Genomic DNA, 20104 nt, shown 5'->3' on the forward strand with positions numbered 1-20104 from the left:
AGTATCATAGTCATGAGGGTTGAGGGAGTTTTGAGGTCCAGTAATTTCTCCAACACCAGAATCTGTTGTGAAAATGACTTCTTGTCCTGTGATCTTTCATATCATCTTCCTCTCCCCTGCTGCTTTATTAAAACCCAGGGGAAAAGAGGATCCTGCTCCCGGTCTGCTCCTACTTTTATCAGATACTTTTAAGCAGCCCACAGTTCTGTCATATTAATGTATTTTAGGCATGATACCTTAAAGTACATTTCCATCATTTAGGAAGGAAATATTTTTTGCTTTGTTTTGCAGATTTACAGATCAGCTCTCAAAATGTCTTCTGTGTCCTCCGAGCATCTTCTAAGACAATTGCATTAGCTTCCTGCTAGTTGACTAATAGAATTAATAATTGTAAAAAGCACTCTAAAGCCACATGCCTTATGAAGTCAATGCTGGGTATGATTTTACAAGTATGTGATCTATTTTTTCAAGTGAAAATGTTAACTGGAAAAGTTCTTGGCACACAGTAAAACATCGTGCAATCTGTTATTTGTCTTAGAGATAATAACTGGAGGGTGGCTCTAGCCTGAACGGTATCTAACTTATGACTTGCTAGGGGAGTTCCTTCCACTTAGAAGTATTGTGAATGTGCTTATATTTACATAATATGTCACTCTGAAAAATTATGATGATACAGTTCCAGTAAAAATTATTTTTTCTATAACTACTTCAAAGTATAGTCAACTAAATTAAGCACAATTTTTTTTAAACAGCAACTATAAAAGGAGCATGCCCCTGCCCTCGCAGCACAAAAAACCAAAATGACCTTTCTGATACTTCTTTGAAGTTTTAGCAGTTCAGCATTCTTTGCAATGTATATTATTAAGGGCTTTATTCAGCATAAGGAGTCAGAGAGTCATGTGCATTCTAAAGGTCTGTTCTTGGGTAGAAGAAGGAACTGAAATTTGGAAAGATGATAACTTAATTAAATCACATTTTCTCTCAGGCACTAAAGATGCTGGGTGAGTAGTTTTTAAAATTTGGCTCATTATATCTCTTCATGATAGCCATAAATCATCAAGGTCTTAAACTTTCTGTTCTGAAAAATTAATTTTTACAAAATGAACATATTTAGATCAAATCACTTCAAAGAATTTTATCTCAATTTCCTGTCTATTTAAAATGTTGCCATTTTCCCAGTCACCTAGACATTAATGTATGGGCATCAATCTTTTTCCATTAAAATCATTTTTTTTTTCATTTTAATGGAAGGATAACCTTAATGAATTGAATTGTTTTTCTTTCTCTGTTTCTTCAGTCATTCTACCTTTTGTATAGGATTTTTAACAACTTTTTGTGTCATACTGTACTCACTTATTTAGGTGAGTCATTGTTAGATTTTAGTCATATGAAGTAGAAAATGTTAAAACACAGATGATAGAGTTATTTAGCATTTGCCCCCATGGAAAGATAATATTGTAATAATTACTAAAGACATGGTGTAAAATGAAAAAAAAAAAAACAACAAAAAACAACCATTGTGTTCTAGAGGAAAAGGCCGGAGGTGCTATGCTAACCAACACATTTTTATATGTAGGAATGCTTTCTCTTCTGTGACCTAGAATGTTGTTTTATGTAGACCAAGTTAAAGTGTTTGTGTGTGTGTTAAACACAGGTCTAGGGTCTAGCTATATGTCTCAGGCTGATCTTGAACTCCTCAACTTAAGGGACTCCCTCCCACCCCAGCTTCCCCAGTAGCTGGGACTATAGACATGTGCTTCTGTGCCTTGCTCAAAACTATATGTTTGTAAGGTTGTGCCCAAACTTATAGTTTAAACAATAATTAATTTTAAGGTTTCTTTTTATTCCCTTTTCCCCCTGTTAATTTGTCCCTTTATTGGCTACCACTAAAATTGCCTTCCAATCTTCCATGTGTTGTTAGAAAGCTCCAAGTTTACTTCAGTCTCTTCTGACAGAAGAATAGCGGTGGTCTCCTAACATTTTGCAGGCAACAAATAAGACACTGAAATGCAAAAATTTTAGAACCACAGTCAACCAGTGTTTCCTTTATAACAGAGATCTCTTAGCTTCCTTGATTATAGGCCCTAAGTGGGTGACACCAAGCTGAGGAACACATATTCTACCCTGTTCACTGTTGACTTGCCTCACGGTCTTTACTTTCTCTTGGAAACTTCATTCTTCTAGAGGGTTCTTTTTTTTTTGTTGTTGTTTTGTTTTTTGCTTTTTGTTTTGGTTCAAGAGGAAGATTCTATGGATATTTGATAAATGCCACTATGGGTGCATAGGAAGGAGCAGTGTACTTTTTCAAATACAGTTGTTTATTTTTTATATTATTCACTAAGCTGAATTTTTACCTTGTAAAGGATTCCTCTCATACAACTGCTGTATTATCCTTGTTTGGTGATTCATATTGTAAACATTTTGCTTGACCAGCCTTTCAGAAGCAAAGGTACACCTGTCCATCTCAAGCCAATGTGGCTCCTCAGCACTTGGGAGAAATTATAGACAGAAATGACTAAACCATGTTATTAATTTGGATTTTCCCAGCATATTTTGGATCAATGTGGTATAACTAGCTCTGTTAAATTGGGCCTCGCAGCTGAGTTGGCCACTAGAGTAGTGTTGTTTTATTAGGAAGTCACAGGTAGAACTTTCCAGGAGACATTTGTGACAATGACTTGGATAGCTATTGACAGTGTTTCATCTGAGTGCTTAAGAAGCATGGGACCCTGTCCTCTACTTGCCTTTTGGTACCACATTCTTCAGTTGACAGGGCACAAATTGTTTCTTATTTCTTTCCATCCTTAGAGTTATGATTCACTAGACTCTTGTAAAAGAATTGGTGACAGCGGCCTAGTTTTGGCCTTCGTCACTGATACCACTAACCTGAATGACGCTGTCAGTTGGCATGTGAAGGGAAACCATAAGAAACTGCTCTTTGCTGTTTTCTTCTAAGAACATGACAGTGTCACATGGGTTCAGTGTGTTTTGCTCTGGTCAGTTCCAGTGCAGTGCTCTGGGTAGAGTTTTCTTCAGGTATGAATAGCAAACCAGGGCTTAGTTCGGTTTCCTGTCATGCAGTAGAGATTTCTGGTGACATCTGACCTGAATACAGGCCAGGTCCTCCTAATATCAGGAAAGACCCAAATGTGTCTTCAAGCAATTTGTTGGTAGGTCAGAGATGAAGCATTCATTATCCCTACATCCCTGGAAGTAAGAGGACAATTTTCACTTTGTTTATAACATGGCTGTTTCTGTCTTTTTAACTCTGAGGATATTTTGTTTGAAATCCTATTTGTATCTTGGTTGCACAGTGTAACAGTATTAAATTCCAGGTTATGATGTTTATATATACATATATTTGTCCTTCAAATAAATGTATAGAATGTATTTTATAAACATGCACATGTATGTTCTATAAACACAACATATACATTTTATTACATATAGTCTGTAATACGTAAATATATAAGTGTTTGTTTATGTCATTGACTATAACCGAAAAAAGAAATTGGACAGGGAAGGGAGGGAGTAGGGAGGAAGCTGGGAGAAAGCTCACTGTGTAAATGTCACTATCACTCTGAACTGCATTATGATGTGAGGCTATCTATAATGCCCTAGTAAAAGTATTAAACTATTAAAAAGAAGAAATTGGGCAAAAGTACAATTGGTAGGAAAGAAAAACAGGAAGGATGGTGCCAATATTAATAGTGAGTCCTTCAATCTTCACAAAACAGCTTTAAATAAATGATTGTCTGTGACAAAAAATTCTAAATGTAATTTGTTTGCTTTATTCTCAAGCTTTTGCTATTTTATTTAAGACTGAATTTTGTGAAGTATTTTATTATGCAACTTAGCAAACCTGGAATCCAATAAGTAAAATATTGTAGAGTTGATTAGGTGTCTGTAACTTTCAAATAACCCATCATCTGCCTTTTTCCTGTATTTTCACAGATATGGTCCGGAAAAAGAACCCCCCTCTGAGAAACGTTGCTAGTGAAGGCGAGGGCCAGACCCTGGAGCCCATAGGTACAGAAAGCAAGGTATCTGGGAAGAACAAAGAATTTTCTGCAGATCAGATGTCAGAAAATACAGATCAGAGTGACGCTGCAGAACTAAATAATAAGGAGGAACATAGCTTGCATGCCCAAGATCCATCTTCTAGCAGTAAGAAGGACTTGAAAAGCTCAGTCCTGGGCGAGAAGGCTGGCTTCAATTATGAAAGCCCCAGTAAGGGAGGAAACCTTCCCTCCTTTCTGCATGATGAGGTGACAGACAGAAATATGTTGGCTTTCTCATCTCCAGCTGCTGGGGGAGTGTGTGAGCCCTTAAAGTCTCCTCAGAGAGCAGAGGCAGATGACCCTCAAGATATGGCCTGCACCCCATCAGGGGAATCGTTGGAGACAAAGGAAGATCATAAGATGTCACCAAAGGCTACCGAGGAAACAGGGCAAGCTCAGAGTGGTCAAGCCGATTGTCAAGGTTTAAGCCCAGTTTCAGTGGCCTCAAAAAACCCACAAGTGCCTTCAGATGGGGGTGTAAGACTGAATAAATCCAAAACTGACTTACTGGTGAATGACAACCCAGACCCGGCACCTCTGTCTCCAGAGCTTCAGGACTTTAAATGCAATATCTGTGGATATGGTTACTATGGCAATGACCCCACAGATCTGATCAAGCACTTCCGAAAGTATCACTTAGGACTGCATAACCGCACCAGGCAGGATGCTGAGCTGGACAGCAAAATCTTGGCTCTTCATAACATGGTGCAGTTCAGCCATTCCAAAGACTTCCAGAAGGTCAACCGTTCTGTGCTTTCTGGTGTGCTGCAGGACATCAATTCTTCAAGGCCTGTTTTACTAAATGGGACCTATGATGTACAGGTTTGTGCTTTACATTGTAATTTTTTTTTCTTGGTACAGAGAAAGCTATCAGTAATGAAGCGTGAATTCTCATTTGCATGTTAAAAGCAAAGTCCCAATAGTAGATGAGTAGCTTTCTACATCCAGCAGAAAAGATGGATGCCCTCCATGACTATACCCTCCAAAAGTTTAATCAGAGCTGTCCTTAGCCTCCCCTCATGGGAAAAAAAGAAATCTTCACATTTCTATTAGGTTGGAGAAAGTCTTTTCATAGAATTAGCTCAGCTTCATATTTTTGGTTATACTTCATGGTAATTGGATATTTTCATCGTCTTCCCAAAATGGCACTAATCTTCATGGTTGTACAGGATAATTCATGCCTTGTTTTAGTTTCAGATTATACGGCTTCTGCTATCTTTCCCCTGTGAGGTTCTTTCCTGTATCTTGCATTAGGACTTGCTTTCCTAGTTGCCTGAATAGACTTGGATCATGTTGATGATCACATAAATATACTCTTAAAAAAGCAAATGATTGCAAATGAAGATTTGGAAACAATATTTTACATTGATTAGAAAGAAGTCAGTGTGATTGTAAGTACCAAGGACACCAGGATGACCTTAGCATAGGCCAATAAAGCATTCCTTTCTGTATTTAAGGAAAATGGTAATACTTTATGAAAGCACTTAGTGATGATTTAGATTTATACTTTTATTAAAACCAGTGTACCTTTTTGATCTACTTTTCTGTCTTTAGTTTATGGCATATGTGAAATGAAAAACAAAATTGTTACCATTTTCAATAGAATGAAACAGGGAACTGAGTCAAAGGAAATGTATTCATTTAACTTTAGCAGTTTTAGTGTAGTTGAGACTCTGGGTCAGCTCAAGAATTAGATGATAGAGATTTCAAAAGATACTAGGTTTCCTATTAACTTTCTTTAGGAATGATTAGAGGAAATACCAGAGAACTAATGTGATCACATCACACTTATTTGACCTACTAAATCCCTTGAAATATCAGTCATTTTTATCAACTTAATAGTCAGAGCATAGTACATTGCTTTAGACTTCGCTAATGACCTAATACCAATTAAGAAAGACAGGCACAGGGGTTACAAATAACAGGTAGTGAAAATACTTTACAATAATTTAAAGAAGAATCAGGAAAAACTTCCTAGTCTTTTAAATGTCTGAGTGGCCATCCTCACTGTTTTAAAAAAGGAGAGATGAAGAACTCTTAAAAAGCCAGTTTCATCTTTGGTAAAAGCTCTCTAAAAATTCCATCTTACTTTGTGAATTCCACAAATAGAATTATTTCCGTGGAGCAGCAAATTAAGCCAACATAGTTATTATGCATGAAAGCTACATGCTTTGAACTGCTGTCTTATTAAAGATCATTTCACTGTCTTATGTCAGATACACTCTGCTGTCAAACTATGATTGGAAAGCAAATACGTGTTTTAGATAAAAGGGTTGGAAGTGAATAATGTCAGTATGTGAAACGGTGTTTTATAATTAGCAAGCAATATGATGTTAATACCTGGATTTCCGGCAGGAGTTTCAGTTTGTTCACTCCGGGGACAACTTCTGAGGGAAGCTGATCTCTGCTGTCAGGAAGGCTCTAAGATGAAGATTACTAAGGCCTATAGTTTGGAAGAAATCAGAGTTTTAAACACACTTCCATTTCCCCCAAACAGTTATTTGTTAGGTTCTTAGTTATTTATAGTAAAGTTTATGTTTGGGTAGAACACTTTTTCCTGGGCAGTGATTTAAGAAATAAAACAGATGTGTGAGCTATCTGAGTTTGAACTAATAGAACTAGAAATAAAACAGCTGATCCTAGACTGGGCTGTCTACTAAATCCTTGCAGCACACACAGTAAAGAAGACAAAATGTAGTAGGAAATAGCATGCAAGAAGGTAATCTTGTTTAGATCAGTTTTTTTTTTTTAATTTCTTAGTTAGAACTAGCATTGCTACAAATAGAAACAAAGCAATCCCTGGGAAGAGTGCGTGATTGTTTCAAAGAAATGATTAGGTTTTTAAGTGAGTTTAAAGAAAGTTGACTTCAGTTTATGAAGGGAACACTAAACATATTAGCAGATTAAATGCTAAATTTGGACACTTTGCACATACACCAGATACAGATACAAAAGCATGTCAGAAGAGAAGTTGCTATTTATTATTTTTATTCTGAAATGAATATTGAACGGCGTCCTTATAAACTCAATAAAAAAGTGAATCTGATACTCTGCTTTATGCCCACACATGTTTGTGTTGCTGAAACTCCCTTTGACCGGTTCTTTCTTTGGCACTTGAACTGAGGTGGCGACTAAAAGCTATGAGAGATAAAATGCTGACTGTACAGTTTCTTTTTCTTTTTCTTTTTTTTTTTTTTTTTTGGTGGTACTGGGGTTCCTGGAAGCCCTTCTACCTCCGGTATACATTCCCACGGGCTATACTCCCAGACCTATTTTTTAACATTTTTATGTGGAAACAGAGTCTCTTAAGCCAGCGAGGCTGGCTCCGAACCAGCGCGATCCTCCTGTCTCCGCCTCCCAAGCGCGGGGATTACAAGCATGCGCCACCACGCCCTGCGTATGTACAATTTCTTTAATGCAGGTATTTTTGGTCAGATATATATATATATATTTATGGCTTGCATGAATTCTGATAAAAAGATGGTAGTAAACATCTGTGTTGCAGACAAATAATCACTAAATTTCAGAAATTATTCATATAAATCTGTAATCTAAGCTAATTGAGGGAAAGGTGAACAATTCATTAATCTTTTTCAATTAAACCGGCCTTTTTAAACCTTTTTAAATCTTCAGAACAGTTGGTAGCTAATGATAGATTTATGATATTTTAGGCCAAGAAAAAAGGAACAGAAGCCTGAAGTAAAGGCCTTCGAGAACTCTGTGGCTTTGATCTATATTTTGTTTGACATGGATAGTTTTAAATAATTTGAACCAATGTGAGTGCAAATATGAGATACACCGTTGGGAAAAAAGAAATCATTTAAATCAATCCTAATATTGGTATATATATTTTAAATTCATAATTATAATATTTGGAGGAATAGGTAAAAAATTAGATAATATCTAAGCTGTACCTATTATATCTACTTCTGAAGAAATTGTATCACAAGTAACTGTGGAAGATATTCAGTTTTGTAAAAATAGTGTCCACAGTGTTGCATTGTGCTGCATATAACCTGAAGATCCAGACAGATAATGGGCTTTACCTTAAATAGCCACCATAAAACCAAGACTCTTTTCTTAGTCTTTGGAATTCATGAGATTCTCCCTACATCTTAAGGTAATATGGCCAGTCCTGGAGTCAGAACCAAAATAATAATAATAATACATTGAGTAACTCAGAGGTAGTTGATATGACCGGGATGATAGTTTCCCAATTTTTCTTATTTCCCGCACTTTTTTTTTTATCAATTGTTAAACCTGCATTAAAAAAATAATGCATATGCCATGATTGGTAAGTTCTTCATGTAATTTTTACTATCTGTATTCAGCCTTTGAGGCTCACATGTAGACCAATAATAGGACAAGAGATTGAGTTCTTAAAAAAGTAATTACAGCCTCTTTCTTTTTAATCTGCTTTATTATGCTTATATTTAAACCATCCCTGAATGGAGGCTTGCATTAACAACGCAAACTTTGCTGTTTCATTAGGGCTTAATGTGCTGTGCATTAGGGCGTTTGCATCATCTTTATGGGGGAGCTTTTAGCCCTCAGATCAGGTTATAAAAGTAGCAGGCCTGTCAAGTTGTGCTTCCCACGGGAAAGTGTTTACACTATCCCAAGTTTGTAAATGCTCATGGCGTATGTGTTGACTTCCCACATTAGTAAACGTTTTCCATATTCTGCTTTATGCAGGATTCTTCAGAAGGTAGCTACTGGATTCTAGCCATTGCATTCGCTTTGGCCCTTGATGGATTTCCAGCTTACCAGATGAATTATTGATGAATTATTAACTTACCAGAAATTATCTTAGGTTTGAAGTAGGAGAACTGCATTTCTGTTTTGTATTTTTTTTTTATCAGAGTTGCACAATATATCATGTTAGAAACAGGAAGAATCGATTTTAGAGATAGGAAGTCATCCTTTGTATTTTATTTTCAACATATTTAAGTATGTGTGCTTTATAGATCCTGAACATATACTAGTATATTCATTTGAACAGGAGATTACAGTTTGGTTTGAAAAAAAAAATTCAGGGAACATTAGTCTTATTGTGGTTTATTTTGACTTGTCTTGAATTTTACTTCCAAATATTTATTTTTTGCCTGGGAGCTTCCTTTGATCTAGAGTTTGAGGGAAGTTGTAGATCTTAGCAGGTTCTGCTTCTTTGTTTTTTTGAGTTGAGGACAATTGCACTTTAGAAAAACTGGTGAATGAGACTTTAATCAATTCAGACTGTCCATGGAGTGCAGAAGGTTTGGCATATGAACCCATGCTTATTTTCAGGACTGTGTCTCTTTAACAAGAAATAAAGTGTGCAAAATAAAACATATGCTCACCCCAAGGCCATAAAGCAAAGCAAAGTTATGGCATTTACCAGGTTATTTGCAGCAGTGGAGATGGCTGAGCTGGATAATGTAGCCACCTGGGTAGGAGTAGTTTGACCATCTTAGCTAATCCCTTTACCTGTATGGTCATTAAATCTACATTTGGCTCTATTCCATCAGTTTTGGTGCAATAACTATCAGTCCCTCTCTGAATTTTGGTTTATTTGATATCATTTAAAGAACATGTATCATTTACTGGAGCATCAGCGTTTTTCTCCAGGCAGAATGTTTAGAAGAAAAAAAAAACCAGGATTATCAGTGCAACCAATCAGATTTAGCATTATTCAACTCTTAATAAAAGTGTTATCTCTGAAATGGCCTGTTCTGCTAACCATATCAAGTCAGCAAATTATTCAGTGCCTTTTATTTCTTGGGTCATTGTAATTACAACATACTTGCAGCTGTTGGAAACACAGATCCACAACTGGTGCATCAACCCCAGGAAAGTTTGTACGGAGAGAAAGAAAGCAGTTGCCTTTCATTTTCTCATTCCTTTGTGCAGTCTAGTTCTGATAATCTTTAAACCATAAAATTTTTCAACCTTTGATTCCAGAGTTTGAAGCAAATGTCCTACATTTTCAGAATATTGGACCAATCCTTGTTTGCTTTTTAGTTGAAAAATAAAATGTAAAGTTTATATTTCAGCAATTCTTTTAATCTGACCCATACTTCTTTTGTTTTTAATTGCATAATAAAAAAATCACACGGAGCTTCTATTGTAGTTTTTTAAAGAATTTTAGATTTACGTCTTTTAATAGCCAACCTTTATTAAGGGCTTCTTATGTGCTTATGTGGCTCTTAAGTTCTTTATGTTGTGTTAATAGGCTCATTTTCATGAAAACCTGTGAAGTAGATACTACTGATATGTCCATTTTTTAAAAAAGAAGAAACAGGCAGAGAGAGATTAAAGTAACCTGGCCAAGGTCACAGAGTTGCATAACCAGGACAGGTATGATATAAACGAGGGTAGATGGGCTCCAGAACCCTGTCCTTACAACCACTGTGATATACAACCTGCCTGAATATGAGACTGGGTTTGCTGTAAATAAAAAGCTACTTGAAGCATATTCCGAATCATATTCAGTGTGAAAAGCTTTGTGATTTTTTTTGAGGTTATCTATTTTCTAACTCATGTAGTAGGAAACTAACCTTCCCCGAATTTACTAGGCTTATATATAATTGAAATCACAAGAAAGAAAGTTAAATGTGTTGATTTGTCTTTTTGTTTTAATTATTATTATTCATTTTCACTCCTCCTTTTGCTACAGAAACTAATTCTGACAGAGTAGGGGTGAATTTTGATTTACTCAATCAAGAAAGCAGTGCTTTATTTCCCAATTAAAGAATATTTCATGATGTGTTTATTTCATACTCCCCTCATTTAGAGGATTTTGCTTTAGGAATTTATGATATAATAGATGGTCTGGGAGTTGTCTTCTTCTCTAGTTAGTAGGCACACTTTAGGTTGGTTTTCCTATGAAGATTCAATGTTAAGAAGTTACACTCAGATCGCGTTTGCATTTTCCAAGGCTGTATAATTAAAGTTCTTTCCTCTGCCTCTGTTAGGAACGAGGATGGGCGTGGAGGTAGGGAACAAATCAGACTGCCTTTAGAGAGTCTAATTTGAGTGTGCTGTGGACCTCCTCTGTGCTTGGAGCTGGATGATTTCACTGGGTTCTGAAAGTGAGACAGAAGTCAGGCGCAGTGAGGAGCTGGAGAATCCAGTGGTCCACCTACCTGTCTGTGTGCTCCTTTAATATTTAGATGGCCTGCTGATGTAAGATGAAAGGGCACCTGAATTCTTTCATGTGTCCACTAGTGTATTGGGGAATCATATAATAAGGGATGGTTGTTCTAAGACCTGTTTTTCCAGCTGATGGGTCGCTCCACCTTGATACTCCACTGCCACCTCAGAGGCAACAGAGGTGAAGGAGAAGCTTCCCAAAACAATTTCTTTTGTCTTCTTTCTTCCATATTTCCAGTTTAAAGTCAGCCAGGCTGAAGTGTTGGCATTACCCTGGATTTCTTTCTGATACTCTCTCTCCCCAAACAGTTGAATGGTTTTTCCATAATTCCCTTCTTCATTCTATTACCATCAGCACCTTAATTTTTACTTAGTAATTTCTTGTTGGTTTGTGTATTTCTTTCTGTTCACTTCTCTTTTTCTTCCTTTTCCCTTCTTTTCCCCATTCTTTCCCCCTCTCTCTTCTTCATCCCTCCTTTCCTTTTTCCCTTTCTGTTTTTCTTCTTTCTTCTCTATTCTTACTTCCCCATGTGTGTCCTTTTTTCTATTTCCTTCTTTTTTTCTATTTCCTCTCTCCGTCTTCACATTACCTTGCTCCCTCCCTCCCTTCTTTCTCTCATTTTAATTTTTTAAAAATTATACCATAGATTAATCTTTTTACATCGAATCGAAAGTATAGTTCTATTTAAAAAATCGAGTTATACTTGTATAATTAAATATTGTCTCTTCAGTAAGGCATTCCTTTTCCAAATTATTTCACTGTTATGCAAAGGATAACAGAAGGCCAGCACATCTACATTCCTTACTACTTAGCAGATTCCATTGTATAGCAGACTTCATTTAAAGGTTCGATATTCATGATTTCATTATTCAGTACTTTCTGAGAGCAGTTTTCATGCTTTCTGCTTTTACTCATATTGTCTGCTTCACCTGGAATGTTCTTCCATGATAACCGCCTTGGAGGCACTTCTTCAAATGTTGCTTCCACCGTCCTCAGCGTGGTGTCGCCTCCAGAAGTCTCTCAGTTTGGGTTAGTTGCTCTTCCTCCGTTGTCATGGAACCTGTTACATCTCTTATCAGAAACACTTTTGACCCTGTTCTCATTGACTCACTTGTGAGATTTTTGAGATGTTGGATTCTGGATTATGTTATTTCTTTTTTGTATTTTTTCTTAGTGATTCTTACATAATAGATGTGCAACCAAGCACCCTTCCCTGGGAGCAATTTTTACACTTTTTCAGGGATTAGACTCTGTTTTCTCTTTAAGATGATCTTAAGAACAGAACACCCATGCAGTTCTTACTTGTCTGTGTTATGGGCCACTGGCGATGACTGGTTGGAGGCAGACAAACTCTTTGCAGAATGTGCTTAGCTGGATAATCCAGCTCACATTTCATTCTTTCTTGTGCTTTTGCTAATAAAATGTTGGCTTCCAATATATTGAGACTGACTTTAAAATATATTGGTATCTTGTTATCCCAGATACCAGATAACCATAGGGAAACTAGTTCAGGATTATATTGAGTAAAATGAGAGAACTGGTTTAGGGTAAATTGTTTTTTTTTTCCTTGTAACCCACAAAAGCCAACTATGAAAATGTTCAAAAAGAAGAATATGCAATGATTTTCTTTTAATTGTACCCTATATTTCATTTTAGTTTTTGCCCTTCCCCAATTGGTTGGCACTTATAAATCCAAATGAGAAAGGCATTTCTTGGATTTATTCTGATGACAATGGCAGAATAGATTAAAGGAATAAATCATACATAGCATGAGAGATGACTGACATAATTAGATTTGTTATTGAAAATTTTCATCATTTATTCCCCATCAAGGTGCATCAATTGAAACGTCCTTTATTATAAAATATGTTTCTGAAGCACTATACATGAAGAAACATTCCATATATATTCATATACATATATAGACACATACATAAATATATATGCATAGAGTAATTCTAACTATAGCTATATTTAGTCAAGCTCGTCCTTACAGATTTCCTTAAGTTACGTAGAACTTCAATATTTGAACAATGATTTTTCTTTAATAACTTAGTCTTTTATTTAAGGTTCCACTTTTTTGATTATCAGCCTGTAACCTCAAGTCCTCTTAAATTAGTACCCTCATGATTGTCTCTGTTGCTATCAATTATATAGTACTTGAAAATAAACCACATCTGAGGAAAGGCTTGTATTTAGTTCAAACAATTTTTTTTTCTGCATTGAAAATAAGTACAAGTGCTAAAGTGTCATTTTAAGACTTTTGAGGCTTTTAAAAGTATTTGGCTTTGACATATTCTTTTAGATATTATTCTTATTAGGTTTTGCTACATATTATTAGGAGGATAGAAATAAATTGAGGTTAAAGACCTTGATAAAAAGCCAATGCTTTTATATTTTCACTTTTATAGTGAAACATTTCTGTTAAAAGACATGTATAAATAAAGTATGAGTGAAACATGGAAAATACTACATGGAAGGAATAATTTTCTTTTTTGTGTGTGTGAGTCTGGGGATGGGACCCAAGAGCATTCAACCTCCGAGCTACACTTCTTGCCCTACTTTTTCTTTTTCTTTTTCTTTTTTTTTTTTTTTCTTTTGGTGGGTCTGGGGATGGAGCCCAGGGGCATTTGACCTCCGAGCTAAACCCCCTGTCCTATTTTTTATTCTTTATTTTGAAACCGGTCTCACTGAGTTGCAGAGGGCCTCACTAAGTAGCTGAGGCTGTCCGTGAACCACAATCTTTCTGTCTCAGCGTCCCAAATTCTTGGATTACAAGTGTGCACCACCAAACCTGGGTTGGAAGGAATAATTTTCGATACTAGGGTTAAAAAAGAATTTTAAAAATCAGAGTCCTTAGTCAAAGAAAAAAAAAGTTAAAACCTGTTCTCTTTCATGCCTTATCAGTTATGTTGTATGTTTCCTTATAATTTTGATTTCCATTCAGATGGCACTATGCTCATTTGCTTTTGGCTGAAAGATACACTTTGGAAGGTAACTAGGCTCACTGCTATACCATCAACTCTGCCCAAAAGCTGCATTTTGCATTTTTTGAAGAAGTCTGTATATGTCAATTCAATAATAATGGTGCCATGAATTTCTAAGGCTTCCTTATCCCAGGTCATGTAGGGGCCTTGAAATTTCTGTCTGTGCCCTCATCTTCCTTAAGGAGAGCATTTATTCATATAACCCAAATTCCTTCTGCTCTTTCTTACTTCCAGATGTTAATAACACTTTCTTCTGTCGTCTCAGAAAGAGTATAACAGAGCCTTAGCTTAGCAACAGCAGAACTGAATCTTTTCATTTAGCCAAGAGTGATGGTTGTACCAAGTGTAAGAGTGTGCACTTGAACGACTGTGGCGCTCACCTGCTATACTTTTAAAATATGCAATATTAAACAGGCTATTGAGCCTGTTTGTCCCAGTGACAGGAGAAATTCACTTGGGTGGTTCATTTTACTAAGTAATAATCCCATCCATGTGGCTGTTATTGTACAGCGTGCTACCTAATATGCCATTCCCTCGCCATGTGCAGCTCTTTAAATGTTAGTTAATAAAATTAATTAAAATTAAGTTAAATTAAAAACTTCCCTTCTTCATTGTACTTGCCCTGTTTTAAGTGCTATATAGTCACACGTGGCCCAGGGCCACCACATCGGGTGGAGAAGACTGAAGAACATTATGGTCACCTTGAAACATTCTGTTGGGCAGCATAGACCTGCCTTGAACCTCACTATAATTCTATAAAAGGGCAAAGCGTTGTAATATTGCTTATATCCATGGAGATGGCGAAACAGGCTCCACAAGGTTAAATAATGATCTTTTCATAGAATCTTATTTAGAGAACTTTCTCTGTGAGTGTTCAAATGCAAGCAAAAGTAAATACCAATGAATAAAGACTTTTAGATACAACTTTTTATCTGAAAATACAAGTGTCTTGAAGGTGAAGAGATGGCCCAGCTTTTTTTTACTTTGTATTTCTAATTTCTATCAAGTAAACTAAGTATGCTATAATATCTGGGTAGATGAATGAATATATGTACTTTTTGTCTAGCAGGAGTGGCACTTTAATATACTTTTATATTTATTTATTTACTTATTTATTGATGGTACTGGGGGTGGAACCCAGGGGCATTCTACCTCTAAGCTCTAGCCCCAGCCCTATTTTTATTCTTTATTTTTGAAAACAAAGGTCTCACTAAATTTCAGAGGGCCTCACTAAATAGCTGAGGGTGTCCTAGAACCCATGATCCTTCTGCCTCCCAAGTACTGGGGTTATAAGCGGGTACCATAATGCCTGGCTTTAATATAATTTTAAGATGTGTAATATTAGTATATCTCCTTCTGTTGGGTTAATATGTTATAATTTAAACACCAGTTAGCAAAATAAGTAAGACTGATAGCTATCTTCTCTATTCTGTTGTGATTTTTTTTAGTTTAGTCATAAGTATAAAAATTCCCAGAAATACAGTTTTATATCATCTTTTGAAAGAGAGAAAACATAGAATACTAAGTAATTATACTTTCCCCAATTGGCTTTTATAATGTGTGATTATAATACTGTATTAACTTATAAGACCATGAAATACTAGCACAATTTATTGCTCTTAACCAAGAAGGAAAATAATCTATTAGAAGTGTCAGACTGGGCATGGTGGCGCATGCTTGTAATCCCAGGATTTGGGAGGCTGAGACAGGAGGATCTGGGTTCGTAGACAGCCTGAGCTACTACTTAGTGAAGCCCTCTGCAACTCAGTGAGACCCTGTTTCAAAATAAAGAATAAAAAATTGACAAGGGGGTGTAGTGTGGAGGTAGATATCCCTGGGTTCCATCCCCAGTACCCCCCCCCCAAAAAAAGAAGCGGTGTCAGTACTCTTGTTCTTGCAAAAATAAATGAGATACCTGAGTTTTGTTTGCTACTTGGATGATATTTGAAAGTGTTGACAGTAGTATGAAGCTTTGTTCAGATTTTCAGCATAATTTTGGCATATATCCATTGAAAGATTCCCAAATAATGGAGCTGACAAATCTTCTTTGGGTAAAGATATACAACTTTTAGACACATAGTCACCATTAACTTAAAAGACCTACCATGGTTTTCATAGTTTGTAGTTAATCGTAAACCAACATGTTTTATTAATGTATTTTTAAGTGAAACTATCTTTCTTGTGTGGTATCTTTACCTGTTGATAGTCCAAGAAGGAAGCTAAGAAAGCTTGGATTTTCTGACTCCTCAGGTTGTTGTCCAATAATAGTGACCCAAAAGGGATAACGCGATGCTTTGTAATCATTTAAATTCGTATCAGAATTAATATTGTAGAGGTTTCTTAAGAGTATATGTGCTTTTTGTTCAACTCTTTCAGTGTGGTCATGCCACATGAGACCTAAAGAGCCCCAAATCATGGTAGTAGTGATGAAGCGTGGTGCTTTCTTGTAACTCTTGGTCTTACAAGCAGAAATTCAAGCATTTTATATTAGGAGAGATCAGCAACTCTGAAGCAACGTAGTTGCTCAAGCAAGAGAATTTTCATCTCTGAAGTGTTCACTCTTTATGTTAAAAATGAGATACCTCCGAATTTAACCCTTTTGATTCATGTTTAAGTTTCTGAGCAGAGTACCCAACGATGGTATCCCATTTAAACTTCTGTTTGCTTTTTTTTTTTTTTAAAGTAAGGTTTCTACTCACTTCCAGCGAATTGAGAAATGCATACAGAAGTTTTTCAATATGATACATTATATTTCAGTGCAAAAATTTAGTTTCTTTAGTCACTTACATGCTAGGATAGAATGTTCTGGACCATATTAGGGTCTGGCTTGACATCTCTCACACTCTCGGCTGATTGTCAGGTTGCTGCCTAATTCTTAGCTTTATGGAGAAATAATGCTCTGTTACTGACAGATTGAAATCTGTGTGCTTGGTATGGGGAATATAGACATTGTCAGAAGTGTACCGTTATCATCTTTTGAACAAAAGCTCCGCGAGAAATTCATAAACAATTATCTTAATGTACAGTCAGTGTCAACTTGTTTATGTGTTAATTCACATTTACTAGAACTGTAATATTGGACATAAATTTAGAAGTTGTCCCAACCAAGCAGAAAGCGGTTTGCCAGAGAGATTAAGTTACTTGAACAAGGTCATGTCTCTCTTTTAAGTTTGCAAATGGTGCCTTACCTCTTTCTCTTTATATAGTAGAGGTACCAATACATCTCCCAATTCACTGCCGAATATTATTTGCATTTTAAGTAGAGCCTTTATGTGATTTTGAGATGCTGGAGACTTTTCTCATGGAGCACTTAGGATATGAGCAGCGATCACACATGTCAGTTTTGAGCAGCTGTTGAAGAATACAGAACATGATTATGCCACTTGCTTATATATTACATCTGGTTGCTGGAAAAATTTAAAAATCCACTGATATTTGGGAGGGAAAATATCTCACTTTGGGGAGTATTTTTAGTCGAAAACTTTATTTTAAACTGTGCATCTGGGCTGCTCAGAGATGGCATTGGATGGAGCTGCCTGTTGAGGTATACTGTGAAATGGAGGAAGGGTTTTGTCGAAAGTGCCTTTTGGAGCACTTCATGGCTGGAGTACTATGGGATTTCAACTTTTGGAAAGAAAGTAGAGCTATGGAGATTTTTATGGGAAGAATTTTTTTTATTTGGCATTTGAACATCCCCATGACCCACTCACGGGAAGAGCAGGGAACCATGAGGCAGAGCATTACTCAAGTACGGTCCAGGAAGATTTTTTTCTTTTTATTTGTCATTGGTTAGGAACCATTTGAAACTCTTGACAAAGGTCCTCCTTCACCTCAATTTCCGATCCACTCCATTGATTTTAATTTTAGTTTCATTGTACATGTTTGGGCTTCCATGATAAGCCATTTTGTAGGGTCATTTTAGCACCTTTGTTTTACTAAATAGTTACACTTCATTTTTGCCTGTAGCCTCATTTCTGTGGGCACTGAACAGATTTTCTCAGAGAACCTTTAGGTTGAATAATTTCTGCCTTCATTCTGATAGCGACCATTACTGTGAGGAGAAACCCCAAGTGGGTTGGATACTTCTTGCAGGACTGCCTTTTTTATTTTTGTACTGGGGATTGAACTCAGGGGAATTTTTTTCTTCCTATTTTTATTCTGTATTTTTGAAACAGGGTCTCAATCATTTGTGGTGAGCCTCACTAAGTAGCTGAGGCTGGCTGTGAACCTGTGATCCTACTGTCTCAACCTCCCAAGTACTGGGATTCCAAGCACGTGACACCACGTCTGGATGGGACTGTCATTTGAAAGAGGCAGTAGTGGTACTGTCTCAGTCTCAGTTGAAAATGGCTTTCTTAGTTTTTTCAAAGTGTGTATTATTAAATGTTTCGAATGAGTTAGACTGCTTATATTACTTACCTTCAACTGTGATTTCGGCCTAAAACGTGAAGCATAATGAACCACTCAAAGAGTAGCTCTTGTGTAATGAAGAGTGGATTATTTTGGCTCTGATTCTTTTAGAGATTTCATAACAAGCAGGAGTACTGTTCTGTCTCTTGATGTAGGATGCTTGGCAGTTGCCCTCTCCCGTCTGTAGAGAATTCCCTGAATTAATGGCACGTGTAAAGTAACACCCATCCCTCTGTGCTCCAGGTCACTTCGGGTGGGACGTTCATTGGCATTGGACGGAAAACACCAGATTGCCAAGGAAACACCAAGTATTTCCGCTGCAAATTCTGCAACTTCACTTACATGGGCAACTCCTCCACTGAACTCGAACAGCATTTTCTCCAGACCCACCCGAACAAAATCAAAGCTTCTCTGCCTTCCTCTGAGGCCGCGAAACCTTCGGAGAAAAACTCTAGCAAATCCATCCCTGCACTTCGCCCCAGCGATTCTGGTGACTTTGGAAAGTGGCAGGACAAGATAACGGTCAAGACTGGGGATGACACGCCTGTTGGCTACTCGGTGCCCATCAAGCCCCTCGATTCCTCCAGACAAAATGGTACAGAGGCCACCAGTTACTACTGGTGTAAATTTTGTAGTTTCAGCTGCGAGGCATCTAGCTCAGTGAAACTGCTAGAACATTATGGCAAACAGCACGGAGCTTCGCAGTCAGGTGGCCTTAATCCAGAGCTGAATGATAAGCTTCCCAGGGGCTCCGTCATTAATCAGAATGATCTAGCCAAAAGTGCAGAAGGCGAGCCCATGACCAAGGCAGACAAGGGCTCCAGTGGGGGTAAAAAGAAGGACTTCTCCAGCAAGGGAGCAGAGGATAACATGGTAACAAGCTATAACTGTCAGTTCTGCGACTTTAGATATTCCAAAAGCCATGGCCCCGACGTAATTGTAGTGGGGCCACTTCTCCGTCACTATCAACAACTCCATAACATTCACAAGTGTACCATTAAACACTGTCCATTTTGTCCCAGAGGCCTTTGCAGCCCGGAAAAGCACCTTGGAGAGATTACTTATCCTTTTGCTTGTAGAAAAAGTAATTGTTCCCACTGTGCACTCTTGCTGTTGCACCTGTCTCCTGGGGCGGCCGGAAGCTCGAGAGTCAAACACCAGTGCCACCAGTGTCCCTTCTCTACCCCTGATGTAGATGTGCTCCTCTTTCACTATGAGACTGTGCATGAGTCCCAAGCCTCGGATGTCAAACAAGAAGCAAATCATCTGCAAGGATCGGACGGGCAGCCGGCTGTCAAGGAGAGCAAAGAACACTCTTGTACCAAATGTGATTTCGTCACCCAGGTGGAAGAAGAGATTTCCCGACACTACAGGTAAGCCAGACAGTGGGGACAAAATACCAAAAATAAAAAAATAAGAGAAGGAATGGAGCGGGCTGATGCAGGTGGGCGTGAGTCTGGTGGGTTGGAAGTAACAGGACCAGGTCACATTGAAGCTCATTCATAGAACTGCAG

At 37.3% G+C, this 20104-nt stretch overlaps 1 protein-coding gene across 2 annotated transcripts in view; it reads left to right on the top strand.

The window, feature by feature from the left end:
• Window positions 1-412: 412 nt before the first annotated feature.
• The window catches only part of TRPS1 (transcriptional repressor GATA binding 1), a gene marked incomplete at both ends in the record, with an annotated part of 199864 nt that continues 180172 nt past the window's right edge, over window positions 413-20104 (top strand). Inside the window, 3 exons of one of the 2 annotated variants that reach the window (XM_080693955.1) lie at window positions 413-449; window positions 3955-4883; window positions 18834-19963. In XM_080693955.1, coding sequence (XP_080550081.1) covers window positions 413-449; window positions 3955-4883; window positions 18834-19963 — 2096 coding nt within the window. Of the gene's footprint in view, window positions 450-3954; window positions 4884-18833; window positions 19964-20104 lie in introns of those variants that run through there. The other variant, XM_080693956.1, reaches the window with a different exon arrangement.

Source organism: Muscardinus avellanarius, assembly GCF_963383645.1.
Source record: "Muscardinus avellanarius genome assembly, chromosome: 4".
Taxonomy (NCBI): domain Eukaryota; kingdom Metazoa; phylum Chordata; class Mammalia; order Rodentia; family Gliridae; genus Muscardinus; species Muscardinus avellanarius.